The sequence below is a fragment of the Lactuca serriola genome, chromosome 2 (assembly GCF_051521515.1).
Source record: "Lactuca serriola cultivar US96UC23 chromosome 2, Lser_US96UC23_V15, whole genome shotgun sequence".
Lineage (NCBI taxonomy): Eukaryota > Viridiplantae > Streptophyta > Magnoliopsida > Asterales > Asteraceae > Lactuca > Lactuca serriola.
In genome coordinates, this window is record NC_136409.1 from 11,063,985 (window position 1) to 11,089,034 (window position 25,050).

At 38.4% G+C, this 25,050-nt stretch overlaps 1 protein-coding gene across 1 annotated transcript; it reads left to right on the forward strand.

Moving 5' to 3' along the window:
• The first annotated feature begins 224 nt into the window (after positions 1-224).
• Positions 225-2,678, forward strand: LOC145085973 (protein NRT1/ PTR FAMILY 5.5-like). Its single transcript, XM_079023680.1, has 4 exons — positions 225-439; positions 719-933; positions 1,006-1,520; positions 1,602-2,678. Exons 1-4 carry the CDS (start codon positions 415-417, stop codon positions 2,467-2,469), a joined length of 1,623 nt encoding a protein of 540 aa, XP_078879806.1. The 5' UTR covers positions 225-414; the 3' UTR covers positions 2,470-2,678.
• The last annotated feature ends 22,372 nt before the right edge of the window (positions 2,679-25,050 follow it).

Genomic DNA, 25,050 nt, shown 5'->3' on the forward strand with positions numbered 1-25,050 from the left:
TGAAAAAAAAAATCCTAAACATTAAAAAAAACAAGTTAAATGACTATTTTGGAAAAATAAAATTAACTAATTAATTATTTTATATTTTTAACCCTTGTTGTTATTATAAATAAGAATATAAAAACATGTTATTAAATTACGAGTAAAAGTTCTTTGTTAATGCGATTACCAAAAAATTCCTTTTTGTAGTGCACGTATAAGCAAGTCACTGTGATCTTTCTTTATGATTATATTTGGTAGATAAAAGACCGTTGTAATTCATTCCCCCTTAAGCCAGGTTCCCGTTTCTCTGTACCTTTTCATTTAGCGACTAAACTTTCAGAGTTACTCATCGTGTTGTTAATTTGTAAGATAATTTTTACGGCTTGAACATCTTTGTGCACGAGAAACTGTGACATCCAAGTCAACGTAAGAATGGGTTCATTTGTTAGGATATCAGGTAATCCCTTACTGTTGATAGATAGATCTTAGATTTTCTTTTCTTCTCTGCTCTTAGTTTGGTATCGATGATTAATTTGAACTGATCAGCTTAGGTGTGTTGACGGCATTGCTTTTCCCAATCCGTATAAGTTCTTTTTTGTTCTTTTGTTTTTTTTTTTTTTTTTTTTTTAATTGTAAAAACTTTGGAAATGTAAGTGATGATGACCTACTTATAAGTGGCACAATCAACTTATTTCCCTTAATCTGTAACTTTATTCTTATTTTCTCGGAAATACAGCATTGCTAGTGGCAGATCTGTTAGCTGATTTTGCAATGTATGTGATGGTGAACTACTTGACAAATGTCTGGAATCTTAATAGTACACATGCTGCTGGTATTATAAATATTTGGAACGGAATCACACCAGCTTTGACGATTGTGTTTGCATTTGTTGTTGACACCTTCATGGGTGACTACTATATGCTTCTGCTGTCTAGCACTGCGTACACTATAGTAAGTGATTTAATATAAAAGTTTCTTTCAGCAATCGAGAAAAATCATGAAATTGAACACAAATTAATGTAGGGATTAGGATTCTTATTCATGTCAACCCCGCCTGTCCTTGGCCCATGTAGCGACTACAAGGAGGAATGTGTTGGGTACACACAAAAAGTCTTGTTGTTTACAGCTTTACCATTGATAGCAGTCGGAATGGCTGGTCATGTAGTCTCGCTAAAGTCATTTTTAGATCTACAAACAAAAAGTGAAAATGAAGATGAAGCTAAAGATGGAGATAAAAGTATTTGGCAAATAGCAGGTGTGGTTATAGTGGTGGTGGCATCAATTGTTGGAGGTATTGCACTTCCATATATAAAGCCATGGTCAATCCGTTTTGGGATTCCGGCTATATCTTCGTTGGTTGCAACCCTTCTGTTCTTGAGTGGATCTCGAGTCTACAAACCTTGTAAGCCAGCAGAGGGGAGCCCGTTAACAAGTACCTTGAGAGTTTTTGTAGCTGCTGCTCGTAACTTTTCTCAACCATTTCCCGATCATAAACAGCTCTATAATGGTCAAGATGCTCATTCCACCAGCAGCCTCAGGTCTTTTGACTTTTTCTTATTCAAAACACAACACTGAAATTAGTATTCAGTTAATTTCACCGTTTATATTGTGAAACACAGGTGCTTAGACAAGGCAGCTATTCAGTTACCAGAACAGCATCAGTCTGAAAAGTGGAGGTTCTGCAGTGTTCGCGAAGTAGAAGATACCAAAATCGGTATTCGTATGGCACCGATGTGGCTAACCTTCATAGTGATTGGGATTGTGCTTTCTACTGGAAACACTTACTTTCTTGAGCAAGCCAATCGGATGGACAGTAAACTTGGACGAATAAATGTCTCAATTCCAATCTTTCTTATGTTCTATACACTCTCCAGTGGCATATCTGCATCCTTTTATTCCTTATTGACCAAGTGTATGCCAAACAAAAAGTATGCCCCCCCAGTCGGGATCGTCACAGCTATGGTTATCTCAGTATCCTGTTGCATCACTGCTGCAAAAGTGGAAACTCGAAGGCTTGATGTGATTAAGGATCACGGGTTGCTAGACAAGCCTAACCAGAGGATCCCAATGAGTATATTTTGGCTGCTTCCACAGTTTGTACTCCTTGCAGCCGTTGATGGGATTGCTAATACGAGTATCACAAGCTTCTTCAAGCACCAAGCGCCCAAATCAATGAATAAATATTTGATGTATTTCACAAAGGGTGTGCTTGGATTAGGAACCATGGCTAGTGTTTTGTGTGTCGGTGTTGTGGGGAAGGTGAGTGAGGGATACCAAAAGTGGAACTGGTTTCAGGCTACATTGAATGAGAGCCGTTTGGATCGGTATTATTGGACATTGGCTGCACTAAGCGCAGTTAATACTGTTATCTATATCATTGTTGCCTCCTTCTACAAGTATAAGGAATCACCGGATGATGGTGATGATGAAGCAGAAGGCGGAGAAATGAAAGAGGAATTCCAAGATGACGTGAAATGTTGCTGTTGAAATGGTTATTGTTGGTGTCAATTCTTATGGTGTAATTAAGAGAAAATGCCTTTGGAAAACTTTCCATATACGCAGTTTTTTGTTTTAGATTAAGGTTGTATTTTATTTGGTATAAATAAGGGTAAACGTTTGTTTTAATTTCATTAAGTTTTTCCAGCAATTAGGCATTGTTGAATAATTAATCAAAGTTTCTTTGTATTCTTATTTTTTTTCCCTGCCTCTTCATGTTTTTCCTTCCTGCATTGTTGGACTTCTTCTTTGGGCGCCAAGGGAATACCAAGTTATTTCTTATTGTTAGCGTATTTGATATCGGTACGACATTGTTCAATAAGTATATGTTGGAGTTTCATTTCTCTCCACAAAGGTTCTTTTGGAGAGTTAATACAGGCTAAACATATATTTACATCCCTGCTAATCCCCGTCGATCCTCTGAATATGAGGAGTGTTAGTGTATCACACATAAGTGATGAAATATATCATAAACTATGATTATTTATAAGATATTTTTATATCTTAATAAACTAGTTCAATTTATATAAAAGGTAGTTTTATATACAATAAGACAATTATATATGACTAGTTATATATATATATATATATATATATATATATATATATATATATATATATATATTGAGAATTCTTTATTAAACTGAATTATTTTTATAAAGATAACATATATGTATATATAAACTAGCCATGAGACAACTTTTATCTTCTTTTAGATACATTTTTTTCGAAAAATAGGAGGAGACAGGGCATGCATGCCTTGTCTATTCTTTTGTCATGCTTGGGACAAAGTTGTCTCTCCTTTTCCTTTATGGTCTCCCTATGCTTTTTGGACATTATATAAGGGAGGGCATGGAAGAGTTTTGACATACTTCTTGCAAGTCTCATTGTCCTTCTTCTTTGGGGTCAAAACTATGAGCATGAGAGGCTCTCTAGAGGGTTGCCAAATTTCGGAATTTCATAGCTCTTCTTTTTCTCCATTCTCCTGTATTTTGATGCTAGATAAAGCCAATTTGTTGGTTCACCTTTGAACATATAGTTGGTATATATTTCAAAGCTTTATAAACAACAAATTACAAGTGAATACTAGCATGTTTTGATGGTTTTACTTTTTCTTGGTGGATACTTGTAGAGAACTCTTGCTTAAGAGTTTCATGCTACACTTCATCAACTTCCAACCTGCCATAAGGATCAAATCCTTCAAAGGTTGTTATGTTATCCCTTCTATGATTGTTTTAATCTTTCTAACTCTTGTAAAATGATCATTTGTGGGTAAAATAGTTTAGTTCTATTCAATATTTTCAAAGCTTCCGTTGTCAATTTTACCGGCTGTGAAACCAGATGTATTGAATAAAAACTCAACAATTGGTATCAGATTCATTTTCGCAAGATTAGTTAGATTATTTTTTTAGTTGATGAAATCTTTGGTTTTGGAAAACACGGATGGTTTTCTCTTTGTAAGAAAAATTTATACATACTTTCTATGATAACTTTCAAATGTTTATAATTGTTATTTTTTTTACCAAAAGTATACATGCGTCTTTTTCGTCATAAATATTGTCTTAGAAAAATAAAGAGTTGTTTGTTATATTTTTTAGTGTATATATATATATATATATATATATATATATATATATATATATATATATATATATATATATGATGTGCATAAACTAGCCATTAACCATTATATTGGTGAATGTGTTGATTTATTTAATATGGTTGTAATTATTTAGTTATTATATATATATATATATATATATATATATATATATATATATATATATATATATATATATATATATGATGTGCATAAACTAGCCATTGACCATTATATTGGTGAATGTGTTGATTTATTTAATATGATTGTAACTATTTAGTTATTCATATGGTATGTAATAATTAAGTAGATAGTTTTCATTTGTTAATTTTTGGAAGTAATATATTTGTCTTAGAAATAATTTATTTTTATAAAAATGTAACAATAAGGGAGATAGTGGACATTTTGAAGATCAAAAGTTATAAACTTGATTTTGTTAAAGTTTCTCAAACTTTACAAAATTATTACTATAAGCTTGCTACAAGGTGTTGAAGCAAGTGTGAGCATATAAAGACTTTACAAGATAAAGGTCTCTCCTTTTAGGAATGGACTTGATAATTTTATGATAGCTCGCAAAATTATTACTAGTTAATGGCTTGTTTATACACATATGTTATAATTGTTATGCGTGCTTGTGTTGTTTTTGTTTATGTTATTATTATGTTATGGTTGACAAAATTAGTTTCTTAAATGCAAAATAATATTTGAATATAAATAAACATCACAAGGAGTTTGGTTTTAATAAAATTTACCTTTTAACATAAGATGCTAAAAATAGTTTTTCAATAAAACAAGCTTTATCGTTAAAACTAGTAACCGGTAAATTTTGGAAGTAAAATTGTATATAAGTTTAAAATATAGATTTGTAGACTTATCAAACTCCAACCGTTATTTTATAAAAGGAAGTTTTATTAAAAGGTTTACAAATGTTCTAAAGCGCTCAAACATTGACTTAATACTGGCTATTAAAATTTGATCGCGTCAATTTTATAAACCGGGTTTTATAAGAGGAGCAATGTCAAAATGTGATTTTTTTCATAAAAATAATATTTTTAAAAGGTATACCATGGTTTATTGAATGCATGCAATAACCATGATATACCACGTTTTTTAAACTAGAATTATAAAAACATCAATGACCCCTTACAAACCTCAAATTTATGAAATCCTTTTTAAAGAACACTTGCACGTCTCTTGTATGCAATAGTGGGATAAAGGATACATAACCACTTAGTGTCATCTTTTGATGGCCGATGTGTTTTCGCGATATCTATAACCAAGGTATAGGCTGATTACACAAGTTTTTTAAATTGGATGATTTTATCGAAAAACTTTGGTGATAAAGGATACCTAGATGGGATCAAACACTTCTAATTAAATTCCTTATTAGCGATCCCATAAATCTAGGAATTATATGGTAAGATATAATTGAAAATCGATACCTATCAGGTTGAATTTGGGTGAATGGGATAAAGCATACCTAACAATTTATTTATTTTGCAACTTGGTTCCTAGACTTTGATAATTAATGTTTTAGAAACTAAAAAGGGTATTAATTATTAAAGATTAAATATTGAAAAATACTAAATGAATTTGGTTAAAGTTTTGTAGATATATAATCCACTCTCATAACCATGAATTGTCATTTCTTTTTAATTGACTTAATGAAACAATAACATTCAATAGATACAACTTCAATGAATGGATTCATATCTAAAGAGACAGTCTCTTGAGAGATGTGAAATTGTATACACTTAAAGGACCTATTCCTAAACTAAATGCTTTGAGTAATAGACCTAAATATGTTACCTAGTAAAGGCATCATTGTGAAGCTCAACATGCTTCTGACATCAAGCTAGGAATAATTATTGATGACTTCTAGGAAGTCTTAGATAATTTAAACATATATCTGATGTATAACAGGTTAAGCAATATTCCAATAAATATAGAGATACTTTGTTGGAATAGCACAAGGCTAAAAGAGTCACCTTGTGTGATCTAAAAGGCCAATGTTTTATGGAACAAACACATTTAAGCCCAAAAATCCAATAAGGTCAACATAGATGGATCTTGTTTCTTTTGTGAAGAAACTGGACACTAGTAGAGGAACTGCTCCTCTTATGTAGAAAGAAAGTCTGAAAGATACTAGTAATTCAGGTATCTACTGGATAGAACTCATACTTTTCGTGTCACACTCAAGTACTTGGTACTTAAATGTTAATCTAATATTTGTAACTCGATTGCAAAAATTTACAGAAAAGTAACTAGTTGAGCACAAGCAAGTTAGAACTACACTCTCGAAGTTTAGTTTATTATTTATGCTTAGAAAATAAATTACTTGTAATATAAAATAATGTTTGGAATAATGTATGTTTTAAATTTAGCATGTATAAATATTTATGTCTCAGTTATTTATTTAAGTGCTTGATTATTTACTAGATCGTTTTTATTACGATAATACTCATATTCTGAAATGGTTGACTTCTATTTCTGAGACTAGATCTCTTAATAGAATTACGTAACATCCCACATATTAAATAAATAAATGGATAAGGGGTAATTTGAATAATAGCCTAAAATCAATAATATTTAGCGGGCTGTTTGTTTCGGGGAGCCAAGTAATATAATTTGGACTTTCAAGGATCAAAGTGTAATTTCAGGATTTATTTCGTAAAGATTTTTAGAAGTCAGGGTGTGTTCAATAATTATTAGGACTTATTATGAAGTGAATTGTGAGAAGGATGGACTGAATGTGTCAAAATTTAGATCATGGGGGTTAAAAGGTAATATTCAGATTAGTCTTGCAAATAATTCTCAAAGTGGAGGGATGTATGGTAACTATTGGATTTAAGTTGAAAAAGAAATGATGGGGAGAGACCAGAAGTGAATAATCAAGCATAAGTTGAGATGGATACGAGATTAAACATATTCATTCCCCTCGTTGCATAAGGAAGCCCTAACATTGAATGCAGATGCTACTACCTCCTGTGAGCATCTCAGCTGCAATGTGAACCCTCTTCAGCCATCGTCGTTTAGCTGAGATCGATTGCCCTAGTTGCCGCCGGAGATGCCCACTTCCGGAGACACTGTAAACCAGTCGGATAACCGTTAGAGCTGACTCATGGACGTTTTCGCTGCAGCAAGGGTCGCGTGTTAATGGGAGGCTTCAGGTAAGACCATTTTCCATCTCTCCCTATCTCTCTCTCTCCTCTCCTCCATCCTTATCGACATGTTTGAGGTTAATGCATCGTTGTTGCTGTCGGTAGCCTTTTGGCCACCGTTTTTGCCTACTCTGGTGATGCCAGCCACCTGTGGGGTGGCTGAATATGATGTAGGATTGAGTGAATTACCTATTCATGGCATTATGGTGTTGTATGCATGTTGAATGACCAAGAAACTAATTCACCACCACCTCCAAGTTGTGGCTACCGCCCCTACCACTGTTTTCTGCCACCTCTAGCCACCGTGAAGGGTGGCTGTGTGGATGTGCTTTTGTGTGTGCATATGTACTTTAGCGATAGGAAGTTGTATATGCGATATTAGGCAAGAACCACCACCGCAACCATTAGAAATGGTGGCTACCGCCGCGAGCCACCATTGACCGAGGTGGTAGTGGGTGGTGCCCGGCCTAGTACAACTCTAATGGACCTAAAGTCTTAATATTGGACTTGGTTGTCTTATGTGTAACAGCCTGAAATTTAGGTAAGCCTTATGACCCTTCTACTTTGAGAGATGGAAAGATGAGTCCCTTAAAGTTATATGTGGATTTGTGAGTATGATGGGCATAAAGAAGCGTATGCTGCACGTACTCACGCGCTTATTTTGGACGCGGACTCGCCCGGGTACACTGGGCGTACCTAGGGTTACGTTGGGTGTAATGTGTCTAGATGCAAACCCTAAATTATGGCTTGTGCACTATAAAAGGAACGTTTAGTCCTTTGCCGTTGCCACCATACCCCCTTGAGTGAGCCCTTAGAGTGCATAAATCCGTGTATAATCTTTTGTGTGTGTTCTTGAGCTTGAAGGTACCTTTTTGAGGCGAAGAAAGAGAAGAGGAAGCCATTGTTGGAGCTAGAGGTGGAAGAGAAAGAGTAGATCCAAGTTCTACAGTGGTTGGAGATCCCTTTTAAGGTAAAAAGCTTCAAGCTTTGCATCTTTTCTGTTCATGCTTTGTAGAGAGAAGTTTTAGGGTTTTTGGTCCCCAAGTTCATAGCTTTTTGAGTGGTTGAGCTCTTAGAAGCCGAGATTTGTCCCATACTAGCTCATTTAGTGTTGTTATGTGATAAAAATCCAGTATTGGTTGTTAAAAGTTGTTCATGCATGAGATATGGACCTTTTAAGGTTGGAAATAGAGTGTTTTGGGTGTTTGTGACTTCCATAGCCATGCAAAGGCTTAAAGTCGCCAACTTTATGCATTAAGTCGTGTTAGAGAAGTCAGATCTGCATTTTGGATGCAAGACTTAACCGATTAAGACCTGAATGAAGAGGATGAGAAAGTTGGGGGTTACGTTGGGCGTAATCCCAGTACGCGCGACGTAAAGGGCTGCGTACCCCGATTCCGTGAAGCCAAGGGGTACGCTTAGCGTACAGATCTGGTACGCATCGCGTACCTCAAAAGGTTGACTTTTCTTGACTTTTAGGGTTTGGTCAACTTTAGAGTATTTGAGCCTTGAGAGGAGTAAAATGGTATTTTACCCTCCTGAGAGTGCTAAGAGAGGGAATGGTCTAGCCTTGGGAAATGTGTTGATGTCGAGTGTTTATTTCCTATGATTAGGCGGAGGCTAGATCCTATTTTCATGGAGTCCGAGATTTCTGAATTACCGAGTTACACGAGGTGAGTCTTCTCACTATACATTACCTAGAGTGGTATTATGAGTTGACCGGAAGGTCTTATGTGCTATGTATGAGATTTTGTGCCATGTATGAGATTATGTGCTATGTGATGTATGTATGATGTATAATTGTATAGACCGTACCGGAGGGTCCTACGAGGCAGACCGGGCCGGAGGGCCCAACGAGCGATGACCGGACCAGAGGGTCCAATGAGCTATGTAACCGGAGGGTCCCGCTGAGACAAATCGAACGAAGGGTTGTAGAGTAGCTTCGAGTGGCGTATGTGTTGTATGTGGTATTTTGGGGAATTCACTAAGCATTTCTGCTTACAGTTGTTGTGTTATGCATTTCAGGTACTAGCGAGGACCGTGGAAAGGTGCCAGCGTGACCCGTACACAGAGAAGGGATTTGATTTTGTGATCTTGGGATATGTTATGATTTGATAACTATTGGTGAATACATTTGAGAATATTTTTATATAAAGTTGGTTGTTGAAAAATGAAAAATTTGTTTTGAAAATCTCATTGTTACAAGTTGGTATCAGAGCCTTGGTTTGAGGGATTCGGATGCACCTTCGGGCGTATTTGAACTCAAACTGAGGATTTGAGAGATTTTTTTTTAAATATAACAAGCTTTTAAGAGTAAAAGGTTTAAAAAGAGAATAGCAGAGCAGTGTGTACGGTCAACTAGCACCCAAACGGTGAATCCCCAAAATACCCTTACATTATGTGTTATGAGATATGATATGTTATGTTATGGATGCTAGAGTAGGCTAGGTATTCATATTAGGACTAGAGTGGCCTGATCTGTGATGCCTTAGCCTAAGAGATTACTACTTCTATGAGATGCCTTAAGAGTGAGTAGGTAGCAGCTAGGATCTCATGAGAGGTCTATCGGAGGGTAGCCAATGTATAACGAGAGTAGAGTACTTGCGATCCGGGATCCAAGGATGAGGACATGGGGTGAATGCTGATGTGGTGTGGTCAGTAGTATAGGGCCCGTACTACTGAAGACACCAGATCAGTGAGCAATCCAAGTAAGAATCCTTTGTGTAACGCCCGTGTTTTAGGGCTAAGCATTTTTTTCAATGTAATAGTCTAGGTCAACTCTTGTAACTCTTTTTAAAGTAATAAAGATGAAATATTTGAGTATTATGTGAATTATGTGTGTTTATGTGTTTATTATTTAATTATAAATGTATAATTAATAAAGAATAAAAATGAGCGTCAAAATAAAAGTGTGAGATAATCCCGATATCTCTACATAAAGTTGTAGAACATGTCTCAAGGTTTCCGTACATATAAAGAATGCCGAAATCCGAGTTATAACGAAGAAGTTATGACCCGTCGAAGTTTCACGACAGAACCAACACGACACCGGGAATCGTGAATAGTGAATTTACAATAGAGTGAGATTTAGCCTTAGAAATCTAAACAAAAGTTGTAGAATATGTTAAACTAAGAACATCGATAAAACGAACGCCCAAATCTGACTTCGTATGAAGAAGTTATGATTTTTCGAAGTTTCGGAATAGTAGTGTACAGCCCGAAATTCGAATATTAGATCGAGCGGTTTTTAGCCGACATGACCTAAATGAGAATCGAAAATCTCGCTGAGAGTAGCGTAACGAGAAAAAGATGGGCGAAAGCAAATATCGGATGAAGAAGTTATGAGGATTTAATGGACCAATCATGTCCCGGCCCGTTAATAATATAAAATTTATAATCGAGCCAAAATTAGCCAACTAAGTCTAAACGAAAGTTGTAGAGTACGTTCCTACCTTCGCGTGGATATAAAGAACGTTGAAAACGGAGGTCGTACGCGAAAGTTACGAATTTTTAAAGTTAGAAAATGAAATTGCGAAATCTGATGCTAGAACGATGACGTGGCAAGATCCTGACCGTCGCTTGCTGATCACGGCTCGCTTCGAATGGCCGACACGTTCGCTTCGGACGCCCAGCGTTCTCCTTACACGCCGAGACTTCATCATTTTTCACACCTTTTTCACTTCTCTCTCTAACTTCTTTCTCTCTTTACAACCCCAAACAACCCCTAAACCCTAGTCAAGCCCCTTAGCACCCTAGGGAAGCCCCGAGACTCCTGGAGTCCCGAGAAAAAGGAGTTTTTCGGTTTCGAAACGCTGCTCCAATTAAGTCCCAGTTCTCGATAAAATTCGCTGTAAGTGTGCTACGCTTATGCAATTTTTAATATAGCTTTCAAATAATTATAGGAATGTTATTAGGTCCTTAAAATAATTTTTTGGGCTGTTATTATGAGTTATATCGAGTATTATTAACGCTTAATAATACTCGGACTAATTAATTTGTCGCGGTTATCGTTAAACTAAACCCTAGTGGTATCGATACTAGGTTTTATCGAAGGAATATCATTTTGAGAGTATCGAAGCGCTGTCCGAGTGCTGAGTCACCACCTAATCATGTGAGTGGATAGTTACTTTCAGCTTATACATAGATATGAAGTATTTTATATAAATTACACACTATGTGTGCATATTATCTGAATACTTGCTATCTATGCTGGATGAATGTTGTTATACATGTTTTCAATGATTTAAACTGTATATGTATTTTATATCTACGAAAATGTTGGGGTAAAACATGGGTAGATGTAATAGGTGATGTGTGATAAAATGATGAGAGGCCTCGATGTTGATGTTGTTGATTCTGTCATCTAGCGAAGTATGGATGACGACCACGGACTCTTCTAGATAGTCCAGTGGAACACTAGCAGGCTCGCAACCTGTAGGTGTTTGTGAACGATGTGTTCGCCGGTGTACTCCATCCCCCACATGGTTGCCTTTAGGACATTTATTGCCGAGGAATCCCCTTAGCAGTAGTGTCCGTCCCGATGATCATCTTTAGGCTAGGTCCCTTATGATAGGTGTTTAGGGATGTAAAGTGAGGATAGTAATCCGGTTATTGTTGATTGATGAAATTAATAAACTTATTTATTGTGGGTTGAAAACCCTATGTGATCACCAGGCTCCCAAGCCTGACCCACTCAGTCTTATGTATTACAGGTAGTGGCACATGAGCATAGGTGTGATGTTTTGGACGAGGGATTACGGATATAGGCCTGCAGATATGAAATAATGTAGTAAGGCTTAGATTGTACTGTTTATGCTTTTGAGCTGTACGAACATGACATCCCTAGTCTTTTAATGAAATACATTTCTATGGAAATGCTTTTGATAAATCTTTATCATATTTTTGTTTTGGGACGAATTCCATAACACTTTCATTTAAAATGTAACTCTGATTTTTAAACAAAGCATAAACAAACCGGTCTTTTCTGGCCGTGATTTTGGGGATGTCACAGTTGGTATCAGAGCATTAGTTTAAGCGAACTAGGAATTTGTAGGATTTCTAGACTTAAACTTAGAATGCTAAGTGGTGATTCTGAGGTGTGAGCACTAGCTTATTTTAGGAATTGTGCCTAAATTGCTTTTATGTGCTAAATGCTTTGTGCATGATATGCTGTTAATTGTTCGGATCTATGGTCTGTTGCCGACCGGATCTGGAAACCTTATGTGTTTAGGATTCTAAACGTAGGACAACGATATTAGAACTAGCATGTAAACGTTTCGGAGTGATAAGGAAAATTTAAACGTCTGTCCTAAATAAAGATCTAAATTCACCTTATTCGGTGTATAGATGAAGATGGCAAGGACCCGTAGCGGAAACATGAACGCGAATGGGGATAGGAACCAACCCCCAGTGGTTCAGCAAATACCTATTGTTGAAGAAGTTGCACCTGAGCCAGTCACCATGGCTGGAGTTCAAGCCATGATTCAGGCTATGCTAGCTGAACAAAGGGAAGAAATGAGATGGATGCTCCACGAAAATAGGGACGAACGTACCATACATGTTGAACCAATGAAGCCGGTTCCCGAGCCATCTGAGGAAGGGAACTACAACCGCCAAGTAAGTCAAGTAGGGACTCAAGGTGAGCAAAAGGGTGGCCCAGAAGGGAGAAACAACAAGGATGGGCGGATGTACAAAAATTTCTTAGGTGCGAAACCACCAAGTCTCTCAGGAAGCCCAAAGCTTGTTGAGATTATGGACTGGATCTTCAAGATGGAGATGGTGTTTGAGAGCTGCGACTGCAGTGAGAAGCAGAAGGTTGTCTTCGCTGTGAGACAATTGAAAACTGGAGTCTTGAGCTGGTGGAAGCTATTGGTAGATACAATGCCACGAGGAGAAGCTCTGAAAATGTCATGGGATGAGTTCTTGGAAAAACTAAAGGCGTAGTACTGTTCAGAGATAGACCTGATTGATCTGAACAATGAGTTCCAAAATTTGAAGAAGGGGAGAATGAGCATCGATGACTATGCTGCTGCATTTACGGAAAAGATGAAGTTGTTTCCATACCTAGTGCTAATTGAACTTTCCAAAATTGAGAAATTCGCAAACGGACTGCCGGCTGACTTTGGCCCAACAGTCAAGATGGAAACCACTCTGAAATCAGCTGTTCGAGCAGCTAAGAACGTGGAGACCCAAAAAAAGGAAAGAGGTCTGGAAAGGGCTGAGGTTGGTGAGAAACGGAAGTTCGATGGATCCTCAAAATCCAACAAGAAGAGTAGGTTCTCGAAGTCTGGTTCAAGAGGAGGAGGATCAGAAGCGAAGTGGTGTGACAAGTGCAAGAAAAAGCACTTTGGGAAGTGTGACGGAGGGGTCACTTGTTTCAAATGTGGAAAGCCTGGGCATTATGCCAATGAATGCACCCTCAACCAAAAAGCCTATTACGGGTGTAATGAAGAAGGGCACATTTTAAATGATTGCCCGAAGAAGAAGGAGGCAGGAAGACCCAACATACCACCGAAGCCGAAGGCGAGAGCCTTCCAGATGACGCTCAAGGCTGCAAAGGAGGCAACAGATGTCGCTTTAGGTACCTTTCTTGCAAATGGTTTGCCTGCAAATATACTATTTGATTCCGGAGCCAACTACTCCTTTGTGTCGCATAAATTTGGTGGGAAATTAGCATTGCCTGTAGAAAAACTAGATAATGCCCTGATTGTAGAAGTTGTCAGTGGAAAATTCGTACCTGTTAGTAATCGTATTAGGAACATCGTCATTGACCTAAACGGAAACGAATTCCACGTAGAGCTATTACCCATAGAGTTAAACGGTTTCGACATCATTTTGGGTATGGATTGGCTTAGCACCAACGATGCTGAGATTCAATGCCGAAAGAAGATAGTAAAGGTAAACCCACCCGGAAAAGAATCATTTATGGTGTACGGGGACAAACGCAGAGTGAATTCTGGAGTCATCTCCTTGATGAAAGCCAGGAAATGTTTGTCAAAGGGATGTGCATCATACTTGGCATTCGTAATCGATGCCAAGAAGGAGAAGAAAGAGGTGCAGAATATACCGGTTGTGTGTGATTATCCGGAAGTCTTTCCCGAAGATCTTCCCAGATTACCACCTGATAGGAAAGTGGAGTTTTGTATAGACTTGTTACCAGGAACGACACCGATAGCAAAAGCACCTTACCGATTAGCACCGACGGAGATGAAGGAGCTCATGACGCAACTTCAGGAGCTGTTGGACAACGGTTTTACTTGACCTAGTTCATCACCCTGGGGAGCTCCGGTGTTATTCGTGAAGAAGAAGGACGGAAGTATGAGATTGTGTATAGACTACCGAGAGCTGAATAAGGCAACAATGAAGAACAAGTATCCATTGTCGAGGATTGATGACCTATTCGATCAGGTGCAAGGTTCGAGCTACTTCTCAAAGATCGATTTTAGGCCAGGATATCATCAGCTGAAGGTGAGAGAGCAGGATATTGAGAAGACTGCATTCAGAACTAGATATGGACACTACGAGTTCTTGGTTATGTCATTTAGGCTAACCAATGCTCCCGCAGCATTCATGGATTTGATGAATAGGGTTTGTAAACCATTCCTCGATAAATCCGTGATAGTGTTCATCGAAGACATTCTCATCTACTCGAAAAGCCAAGAGGAGCATGGCAAGCATCTACGGGAAGTATTAGAAGTGTTGAAAAAAGAGAAGCTTTTTGCAAAGTTCTCCAAATGCGACTTTTGGATACGGGAAGTCCAATTCTTGGGTCACGTGGTTAACCAGGAAGGGATAATGGTTGATCCCGCAATGATGAAGGCTGTGATGAAGTGGGAACATCCGAAAAGTCCCACGGAGATTCGAAGCTTTCTAGGATTAGCCGGATATTACCGACGATTTATCCAAGGCTTTTCTTCGATAGCTGCTCCGTTAACAGCTTTGACTCATAAAGGAGCTACGTATACGTGGAGTGAGAAACACGAAGAGGCATTCGAGAAACTAAAGAAGAAGTTATGTGAAGCACCGATACTTTCTCTACCCGATGGAGTCGAAGATTTCGCGGTTTACAATGACGCTTCTGGAGTCGGGTTGCGTTGTGTTCTGACCCAAAGAGAAATGGTGATAGCATACGCATCTCGACAATTGAAAGAGCACGAAAAGAACTACCCCACTCATGATCTGGAGTTGGCAGCGGTAGTTTTTGCCTTAAAGATATGGAGGCATTACCTCTACGGCACGAAGTGCAAGCTCTTCACTGATCATAAGAGTCTCCAGTATCTCTTTAATCAGAAGAAGTTGAACATGAGGCAACGACGCTGGCTAGAACTTCTCAAGGACTACGACTGTGAGATACTTTACCACCCAGGTAAAACAAATATTGTTGCTGATGCTCTCAGTCGGAAAGTCAATCTTGAAAGGAAAAGGCCAAGAGCGTTAAGAATTGAAGTCGTCTCGACGATTGTGGAAAGTATCAGGAAAGCTCAAGAAGAAGCTTTAGAGAAAAATGACCGAAAGGAAGAACGTTAGTGTTCGGTACAAACAGTCGAGGACTGTCACACCCCCGAACCAGACGGCGGAAACGTCCGAGGGCTGTCGTGACTTAATTGAATACCATAACATTGAATATATATGGAACATAACAACATTCGTCACCATGCATTAATATTGTACAACCGATAAAGTTTACATGAAGTACATTGTTTAAACATTACATTCCCAAAAATAAATTGTTCGACTCGTTAATAAGTAAACTGCAAGCCATCACTGGGTACATTTTTCCTTTGAATCACTGGTTACCTGAGAACACAAGTATTTTGAAAAAAACGTCAACATGTGAAATGTTGGTGAGTTCATAAGCGGTATTTGAAAAGCAATGTTTTGTATCATTTTGAAAACCACCAGAAAATCCGATATTTTCTGAAAGAGCTTTTGAAAACGTTTGTGAAGATCCATAGGTATGCTTGTTTGTTTCTATAGTTGTAAGAAAAATGTTCATCAAAATTGTGTACATTTTGAAAAAAAAAACGTGTGTATTGAAAAACCCTAGGATAACCCGATGTTTTCCTAATTCTTTGAATTCCATGATGTTAAAGATAAAACCGTTGCAGCGCGTGAAGTCATTAATCCCAGGCGACATCAGATTATTTTTGCGCATGATTAATTGCTATAAACACGCGTTACACAAACGATCCGTTTATAACCATACTAACGATCCCGTAGGCGTCGTCCGTACTAATCACGTTATCCGACCACCCTGACTTCGAGTAATCCCACATCCAAAGAGAAAGAGGACACGAAGACCCCAATGACTCCATTAACCGGTTGGGGATAAAAAAAAAGGTACGAGGGGCCCTTGACCCGCCTCGCATAAAATGCCGACTTTACTAGCAATACTATAGGACCCTTGGGGACCAATAGTATAAATGCCATTGAAAGTCCTTTTACGCTGTGTTAGATCATGTAAGACCCAACAACTCGTAAGGTAGAAGTCTTCGGGCCTTAAGATCAGGTCATTAGGCTAGCCAGGCCCAACAAACAAGATTTTACACTTTGGGGCCCAAAGATGGTGCGTAGAAGTCTGTGCACTCTCACGTGTGTATTGAATTACCAAATGATTTCGTGTATGAGTCGAGTTATCGTTGTGTTAGTAGTTTCGGATTATTATTGATTCGAGACCGAATCAATTCGTTTAACAACGATTTTTGGTATTGTTGTGTATTATGTCGGTAGTCTCGGTGCCAATATTTGATCAAGTTGCATGTATTGAATTAGCCTTGAACGTTTTCTGTTTTCAGCCCCTCATTGTTTGTAAAATTTACTTTTTCCACCCTCTAATTAAATAACTTTCGGGTTTGGTCCTTAAATCATTTTTCTTGACATCTTAACACCAAAAATTATTGAAATTAATATTTTTCAGCATATTTTTTATTGAAAACAGTTTAAGTCCCTGAAATTGCAGTTTTCTCGGTTATAACCCTTCTTTTTCGCAGTTTTTACAGTTTTGGCCCCAATTGGAAAAATTTTGCAACTTTGGTCCTTTTTAAATTTGAAAAGCATTTTAAACCTTTGAAAAGCACTTGTAACACTAGTAGTCCACTATTTTACAGAAAAACACAGTTTTGGCCCTCCAAAACAGAAAATTTCGCATAATGGGCCCTATTGGGCCGAAATTGTCATTTTTAGCCCATTAAGCTTGAAATTTATGTTTTTAATCCTCCAAAAGAGTATATTTTCAGAAAATACATTATGGAAACTGTTTTGACTCATCTCACCCATCAGATTTCGAAGTATTTCATTTTGGGCCCTTCAACTTTGTATTTTTAACATTTATGTATAAAAAAATGAGTTTTTAGTCCAAAGTATGTATTATTAAGCCACTTAGCTATTTTTCTTGGTATACTTTGTATGAAGTAGTATGTTTTATGTTAGTATCATTTCACATAAAGTACATCTCGGTTTTTAGTGATTCATGACTAGATCCAACATCATAATCATACAAAACACACATATAAGCATAGAAATCATACAAGGAATACACATAATGATAGATCTACACATTTCCTTGTATTCTCCCCCCACAAAACTTATAAAAACCGAAAATAAGGGGGTATGAAGCTCACCTTAGGGTTTGGTTTCGGTTTTGGAGGAGAAATGGAAGAAAATTTGGTGATTTTCGGCCTAAGCAACCTTTTCTTGATGATCTCGAGTTTGAGAGGTTCTAAGACACAAGATTATGCTTTCATATGAGTTAAGGAGATATTTTTGGATATAAGAAGAAGTCTAAAGTATGGATCCAAGTTTCAACTTACCTAGATGATGATTTTTGTGAAGGATTCTCCTTGGAATGCTCTTGAATCTTCGAAATTTAGTGAAGAGAGTGGAGGGTGTTCTTGAGAGTGTTTGATAAGCAAAAATGATGGAAGTGTGTGTGTGTGGGTGCTTTCGGCCGAAGGAAAAAGAGGGAGGGAGAAGAGAAGTGAATGAGGTGATGTGTGCATGGAGACATGAGTTAGTGCATGGAGATCCAAGGGGTAATAATGAGGTGGCAATCCATAAGTCAACTTCTTCCTCTTGGGCTTGTCTTGGGACGAAATTTGGAAAGAAAAGAGAAAATTTGGGCTTTTTGCCTCTAGGCCCAATATTAGAGTTAGTTTGGGTGATCATTGGCCCTTTAAAATAAAATTGTGATTTTTATTTTTCATTAAGCTAGATTAGGTTAATTATGGATCAAGGCTTTTAATTCATTTCATTCTAGACCCACAATGGCCCAAAATGTTAAAATAACTGATTGTGGGTCCAATTAGAGCCTAATTAGGGTTCTAAGCTCATGATACTCAAATTGGAAGCTTATTGGTCCATTTGGGCCCAATAAGGAAGTCCTAGTCCAAAATGGACTTAAACGAGGACTTCTACGGTTTCCAATTTCTTGATGACCATTTGTAATACTTGTATGATGTATTTGATTGAAGTTTTTGATGTTATAATAATTGGTATCACACATGCTCTTAAGTTTTTGATTCAACCTATACTTGAATGTAGTGATTACAAAACACAAAATTTCTAGTTGTGACATCATCCCCCCGTTAGAGGGAATTTCGTCCCGAAATTCTGTTTGAAAGCCAGATTTGAGAATGCTAGAATAGGTGAGGGTACTTTTGCTTCATTTGGTCTTCGCGTTCCCACGTGAATTCTGGCCCACACTTTGCGTTCCACTGTGCTTTCACGATCGGGATGCGACTTTGCTTAGTACGCTTCACCTCCCTGTCCATGATTTCGATTGGTTCCTCAACGAATAGGATATTCTCATTGATTTCGATTTCGTCAAGAGGAATGACAAGGGTTTCATCTGATAGGCACTTTTTCAGATTAGAGACATGAAACACGGGGTGTACACCCTTTAGCTTTGCGGGTAGTTGAAGTCTGTATGCTACCGGACCTATTCGGGCGACGATTTCGAAAGGTCCAATGTATCGTGGGTTCAGTTTTCCCCGCTTTCGAAAACGGATAACTCCTATCCAGGGTGAGACTTTCAACAGTACTCGATCACCGACCTGAAATTCTAAGGGCTTTCGCCGTTTATCAGCGTAGCTCTTTTGTCGGTCACGCGATGCTTGCAATCGAGCTTTGATTTGAACGATCTTTTCCGTGGTTTCACGAATGATCTCCGGTCTCGTTAGTGCTTTGTCCGACGTATGTGTTTTTGCTAGCTGGGTGTCACCTACCTCAGCCCAACATAATGGTGATCTACACTTACGCCCGTACAGTGCTTCGAAAGGAGCCACCTTGATGCTCGAATGATAACTATTGTTATATGAGAACTCGACTAAAGGTAGGTGGGTATCCCAAGACTTCCCAAAGTCTATTACGCATGCACGGAGCATGTCTTCGAGCGTCTGGATGGTTCGCTCGCTTTGACCATCTGTTTGTGGATGATAAGCGGTGCTCATGTCGAGGTTTGTTCCCATCGCCTTATGGAGTGATTGCCAAAATCGTGAAGTTAACCTACTGTCCCTATCCGAGATGATAGATACTGGCACTCCGTGGAGTCTCACGATTTCTCGAATGTATAAACACATCAGTCTCTCCATCTTATAAGATTCTTTAATTGGCAGGAAATGGGCAGATTTCGTCAGTCGGTCGATTATTACCCATATGGTGTCTAATCCATCCGACGTTTCGGATAGCTTGGTCACGAAATCCATAGAAATCCCCTCCCATTTCCACTCAGGGATTACCGGTTGCTGTAACAATCCTGAGGGTTTCTGGTATTCCACCTTTACTTTGGCGCACATAAGTCACCTACTAACGTAGGTCACAATTTCCGCCTTCATGTTAGGCCACCAATAGTGTTGTTTGATATCCAAGTACATCTTGTCTGAACCGGGATGAATGGAGTATCATGTCTTGTGGGCTTCCTTCATAACGGCCTCCCTAAATCCTCTGATTTTTGGGACCCAAATACGGTACATGAAGTAGTATACCCCATTCTCCCTTGTTTCTAGGTTCTTCTCCATCCCGCGCAATGCCTCGCTAGCTCTATTTTTCGCTTTCGTAGCCTCCGACTGGACTGATGCAATTTGAGTGGCTAGATGAGATTGAATGGTTATCGAGAGAGTTTTCGTACGGCGATTAGAGTACTCCTTCCGACTTAATGCATCAGCTACCACGTTGGCCTTGCCTAGGTGGTACTTGATCTCACATTCGTAGTCGTTTAGCAATTCAACCCATCTTCGTTGTCTCATGTTCAGCTCCTTCTGGTTCAAGATGTGCTGGAGACTCTTGTGGTTCGTGAAGATGGTGCACTTCATACCGTACAGGTAGTGCCTCCAAATTTTCAAGGCGAAGACCACGGCTCCCAATTCCAGGTCATGGGTCGTATAATTTACTTCGTGTGTCTTTAGTTGGCGAGATGCGTAAGCTATCACCCTTTCACGCTGCATGCGTACACAACCTAAGCCTTGATTTGACGCGTCGCAGTAGACTACAAAATCTTCCGTTCCTTCCGGTAGAGATAGTACAGGGGCGCTACAGAGAGCTTGCTTTAATGACCGAAACGCAATCTCTTATTTGTCTGTCCATTTGAATGGTACACCCTTTTGAGTAAGGGAAGTAAGTGGCTTGGCGATCTTAGAAAAGTTTTGAATGAATCTCCTATAGTAGCCTGCTAGACCCAAGAACTGACAGATTTTCGTAGGTGTTGTCGGGATTGCCCATCCTTCAACAGCCTTGACTTTAGAGGGATCCACATGGATTCCATCTTGGCTGACTACATGACCTAGGAAGTTCACACTTTGGAGCCAGAACTCACACTTGGAGAGTTTGGCGTAAAGCTTTTCTGATCGCAGAGTTGCTAGGACTTGTCGAAGATGTTGGCCATGCTCTTCTTTGCTTCAAGAATAGACGAGGATGTCATCGATAAACACAATGACGAAGTTGTCAAGGAACGGTCGACAGATTCGATTCATTAGGTCCATAAATGCGGCAGGTGCGTTTGTTAGACCGAAGGGCATTACGACGAATTCATAATGTCCGTAGCAGGTTCGGAAAGCGGTTTTAGGAATATCCTCTTCCCGGACTTTGAGTTGGTGGTATCCGGACCGTAGATCTATTTTAGAAAAATAACTAGCTCCTTGGAGTTGGTCGAATAGATCATCGATTCGTGGAAGTGGGTAGCGGTTTTTAACAGTGAGTTTATTTAACTCTCTGTAATCGATGCACATTCTAAAAGATCCGTCCTTCTTTTTGACAAAGAGCACTGGAGCTCCCCATGGCGAGTAGCTAGGTCGGATAAATCCCTTGTCCAGAAGTTCACTGAGTTGGCTGGATAATTCCTGCATTTCAGTAAGAGCCAACCGATAGGCTGATTTAGCGAGAGGAGTTGCTCCTGGAACGAGGTCGATTCTAAACTCAACCTGTCTCTCTGGGGTACTCCCGGAAGATCTTCAGGAAACACGTCCGGAAATTCACACGCTACAGGAATGTCTCGAACATTAATCTCCTCCTTGGTCTTATCCACTATGTGAGCCAAGAACGCCAAGTTGTTCTTTCGTAGATGTTTTTGTGCCTTTATGCACGAAATGAGGCGAAGATTCATGTTGGGTTTGTCTCCGAGTATCCCATGTGCCCCTAGGGCTTGGTGAAACTGAATGCCCTGATGCTCTCCCTCCATGAAGACTGGGAGAAAGTATACGAATAAGCTATCACTTTCCTATGACGCTACCGCTATTGCACAAGCTAAACAGGCATTCTCTTTTCGGTGGTAGAAGGGTATAGTTTTAGGTTCCCTAGCTATCCCGATCTCATCAAGACGTGTGTTAGTTTTACTTTAGAGAGAAGGTAGTTGATCAGGCTACATTCCCTCCTTGGTATCACTAGAAACAGTCCCGAATTATCCGAGATACTAGCATTACTGTGTTTGGTTCGGCGTTATGTCCCTATTCCTAATGCAAGCAAGGGTGTTTTATTTACTTGTTTTGTTCAGAGTTATGTTAGTCCCTCTTTTTGGTTTATAGTTGCATATCAATGTGTGGCTCGACATGCTAGTTCACTATAAACAAAGCTTTGATACCAACCTGTCACACCCCCGAACCAGACGGCGGAAGCGTCCGAGGGCTGTCGTAACTTAATTGAATACCATAACATTGAATATATATGGAACATAACAACATTCGTCAACATGCATTAATATAGTACAACCGATAAAGTTTACATGAAGTACATTGTTTAAACATTACATTCCCAAAAATAAATTGTTCGACTCGTTAATAAGTAAACTGCAAGCCATCACTGGGTACATTTTTCCTTTGAATCACTGGTTACCTGAGAATACAAGTATTTTGAAAAAAACGTCAACATGTGAAATGTTGGTGAGTTTATAAGCGGTATTTGAAAAGCAATGTTTTGTATCATTTTGAAAACCACCAGAAAATCCGATATTTTCTGAAAGAGCTTTTGAAAACGTTTGTGAAGATCCATAGGTATGCTTGTTTGTTTCCATAGTTGTAAGAAATATGTTCATCAAAATTGTGTACATTTTGAAAAAAAAAAACGTGTGTATTGAAAAACCCTAGGAAAACCCGATGTTTTCCTAATTCTTTGAATTCCATGAAGTTAAAGATAAAACCGTTGCAGCGCGTGAAGTCGTTAATCCCAGGCGACATCGGATTATTTTTGCACATGATTAATTGCTATAAACACGCGTTACACAAACGACCCGTTTATAACCATACTAACGATCCCATAGGCGTCGTCCGTACTAATCACGTTATCCGACCACCCTGACTTCGAGTAATCACACATCCGAAGAGAAAGAGGACACGAAGACCCCGATGACTCCATTAACCGGTTGGGGATAAAAAAAAGGTACGATGGGCCCTTGACCCGCCTCGCATAAAATGCTGACTTTACTAGCAATACCATAGGACCCTTGGGGACCAATAGTATAAATGCCATTGAAAGTCCTTTTACGCTGTGTTAGATCATGTAAGACCCAACAACTCGTAAGGTAGAAGTCTTCGGGCCTTAAGATCAGGTCATTGGGCTAGCGAGGCCCAACAAACAAGATTTTACACTTTGGGGCCCAAAGATGGTGCGTAGACGTCTGTGCACTCTCATGTGTGTATTGAATTACCAAATGATTTCGTGTATGAGTCGAGTTATCGTTGTGTTAGTAGTTTCGGATTATTATTGATTCGAGACCGAATCAATTCGTTTAACAACGATTTTTGGTATTGTTGTGTATTGTGTCGGTAGTCGCGGTGCCAATATTTGATCAAGTTGCGTGTATTGAATTAGCCTTGAATGTTTTCTGTTTTCAGCCCCTCATTGTTTGTAAAATTTACTTTTTCCACCCTCTAATTAAATAACTTTCCGGTTTGGTCCTTATATCATTTTTCTTGACATTTTAACACCAAAAATTATTGAAATTAATATTTTTCAGCATATTTTTCATTGAAAACAGTTTAAGTCCCTGAAATTGCAGTTTTCTCGGTTATAACCCTTCTTTTTCACAGTTTTTACAGTTTTGGCCCCAATTGGAAATTTTTTGCAACTTTGGTCCTTTTAAAATTTGAAAAGCATTTTAAACCTTTGAAAAGTACTTGTAACACTAGTAGTCCACTATTTTACAGAAAAACACAGTTTTGGCCCTCCAAAACAGAAAATTTCGCATAATGGGCCCTATTGGGCCAAAATTGTCATTTTTAGCCCATTAAGCTTGAAATTTATGTTTTTAATCCTCCAAAAGAGTATATTTTCAGAAAATACATTATGGAAACTGTTTTGACTCATCTCACCCATCAGATTTCGAAGTATTTCATTTTGGGCCCTTCAACTTTGTATTTTTAACATTTATGTCTAAAAAAATGAGTTTTTAGTCCAAAGTATGTATTATTAAGCCACTTAGCTATTTTTCTTGGTATACTTTGTATGAAGTAGTATGTTTTATGTTAGTATCATTTCACATAAAGTACATCTCGGTTTTTAGTGATTCATGACTAGATCCAACATCATAATCATACAAAACACACATATAAGCATAGAAATCATATAAGGCATACACATAATGATAGATCTACACATTTCCTTGTATTCTCCCCCCACAAAACTTATAAAAACCGAAAATAAGGGGGTATGAAGCTCACCTTAGGGTTTGGTTTCGGTTTTGGAGGAGAAATGGAAGAAAATTTGGTGATTTTCAGCCTAAGCAACCTTTTCTTGATGATCTCAAGTTTGAGAGGTTCTAAGACACAAGATTATGCTTTCATATGAGTTAAGGAGATATTTTTGGATATAAGAAGAAGTCTAAAGTATGGATCCAAGTTTCAACTTACCTAGATGATGATTTTTGTGAAGGATTCTCCTTGGAATGCTCTTGTATCTTCGAAATTTAGTGAAGAGAGTGGAGGGTGTTCTTGAGAGTGTTTGATAAGCAAAAATGATGGAAGTGTGTGTGTGTGTGGGTGCTTTCGGCCGAAGGAAAAAGAGGGAGGGAGAAGAGAAGTGAATGAGGTGATGTGTGCATGGAGACATGAGTTAGTGCATGGAGATCCAAGGGGTAATAATGAGGTGGCAATCCATAAGTCAACTTCTTCCTCTTGGGCTTGTCTTGGGCCGAAATTCGGAAAGAAAAGAGAAAATTTGGGCTTTTTGCCTCTAGGCCCAATATTAGAGTTAGTTTGGGTGATCATTGGCCCTTTAAAATAAAATTGTGATTTTTATTTTTCATTAAGCTAGATTAGGTTAATTATGGATCAAGGCTTTTAATTCATTTCATTCTAGACCCACAATGGCCCAAAATGTTAAAATAACTGA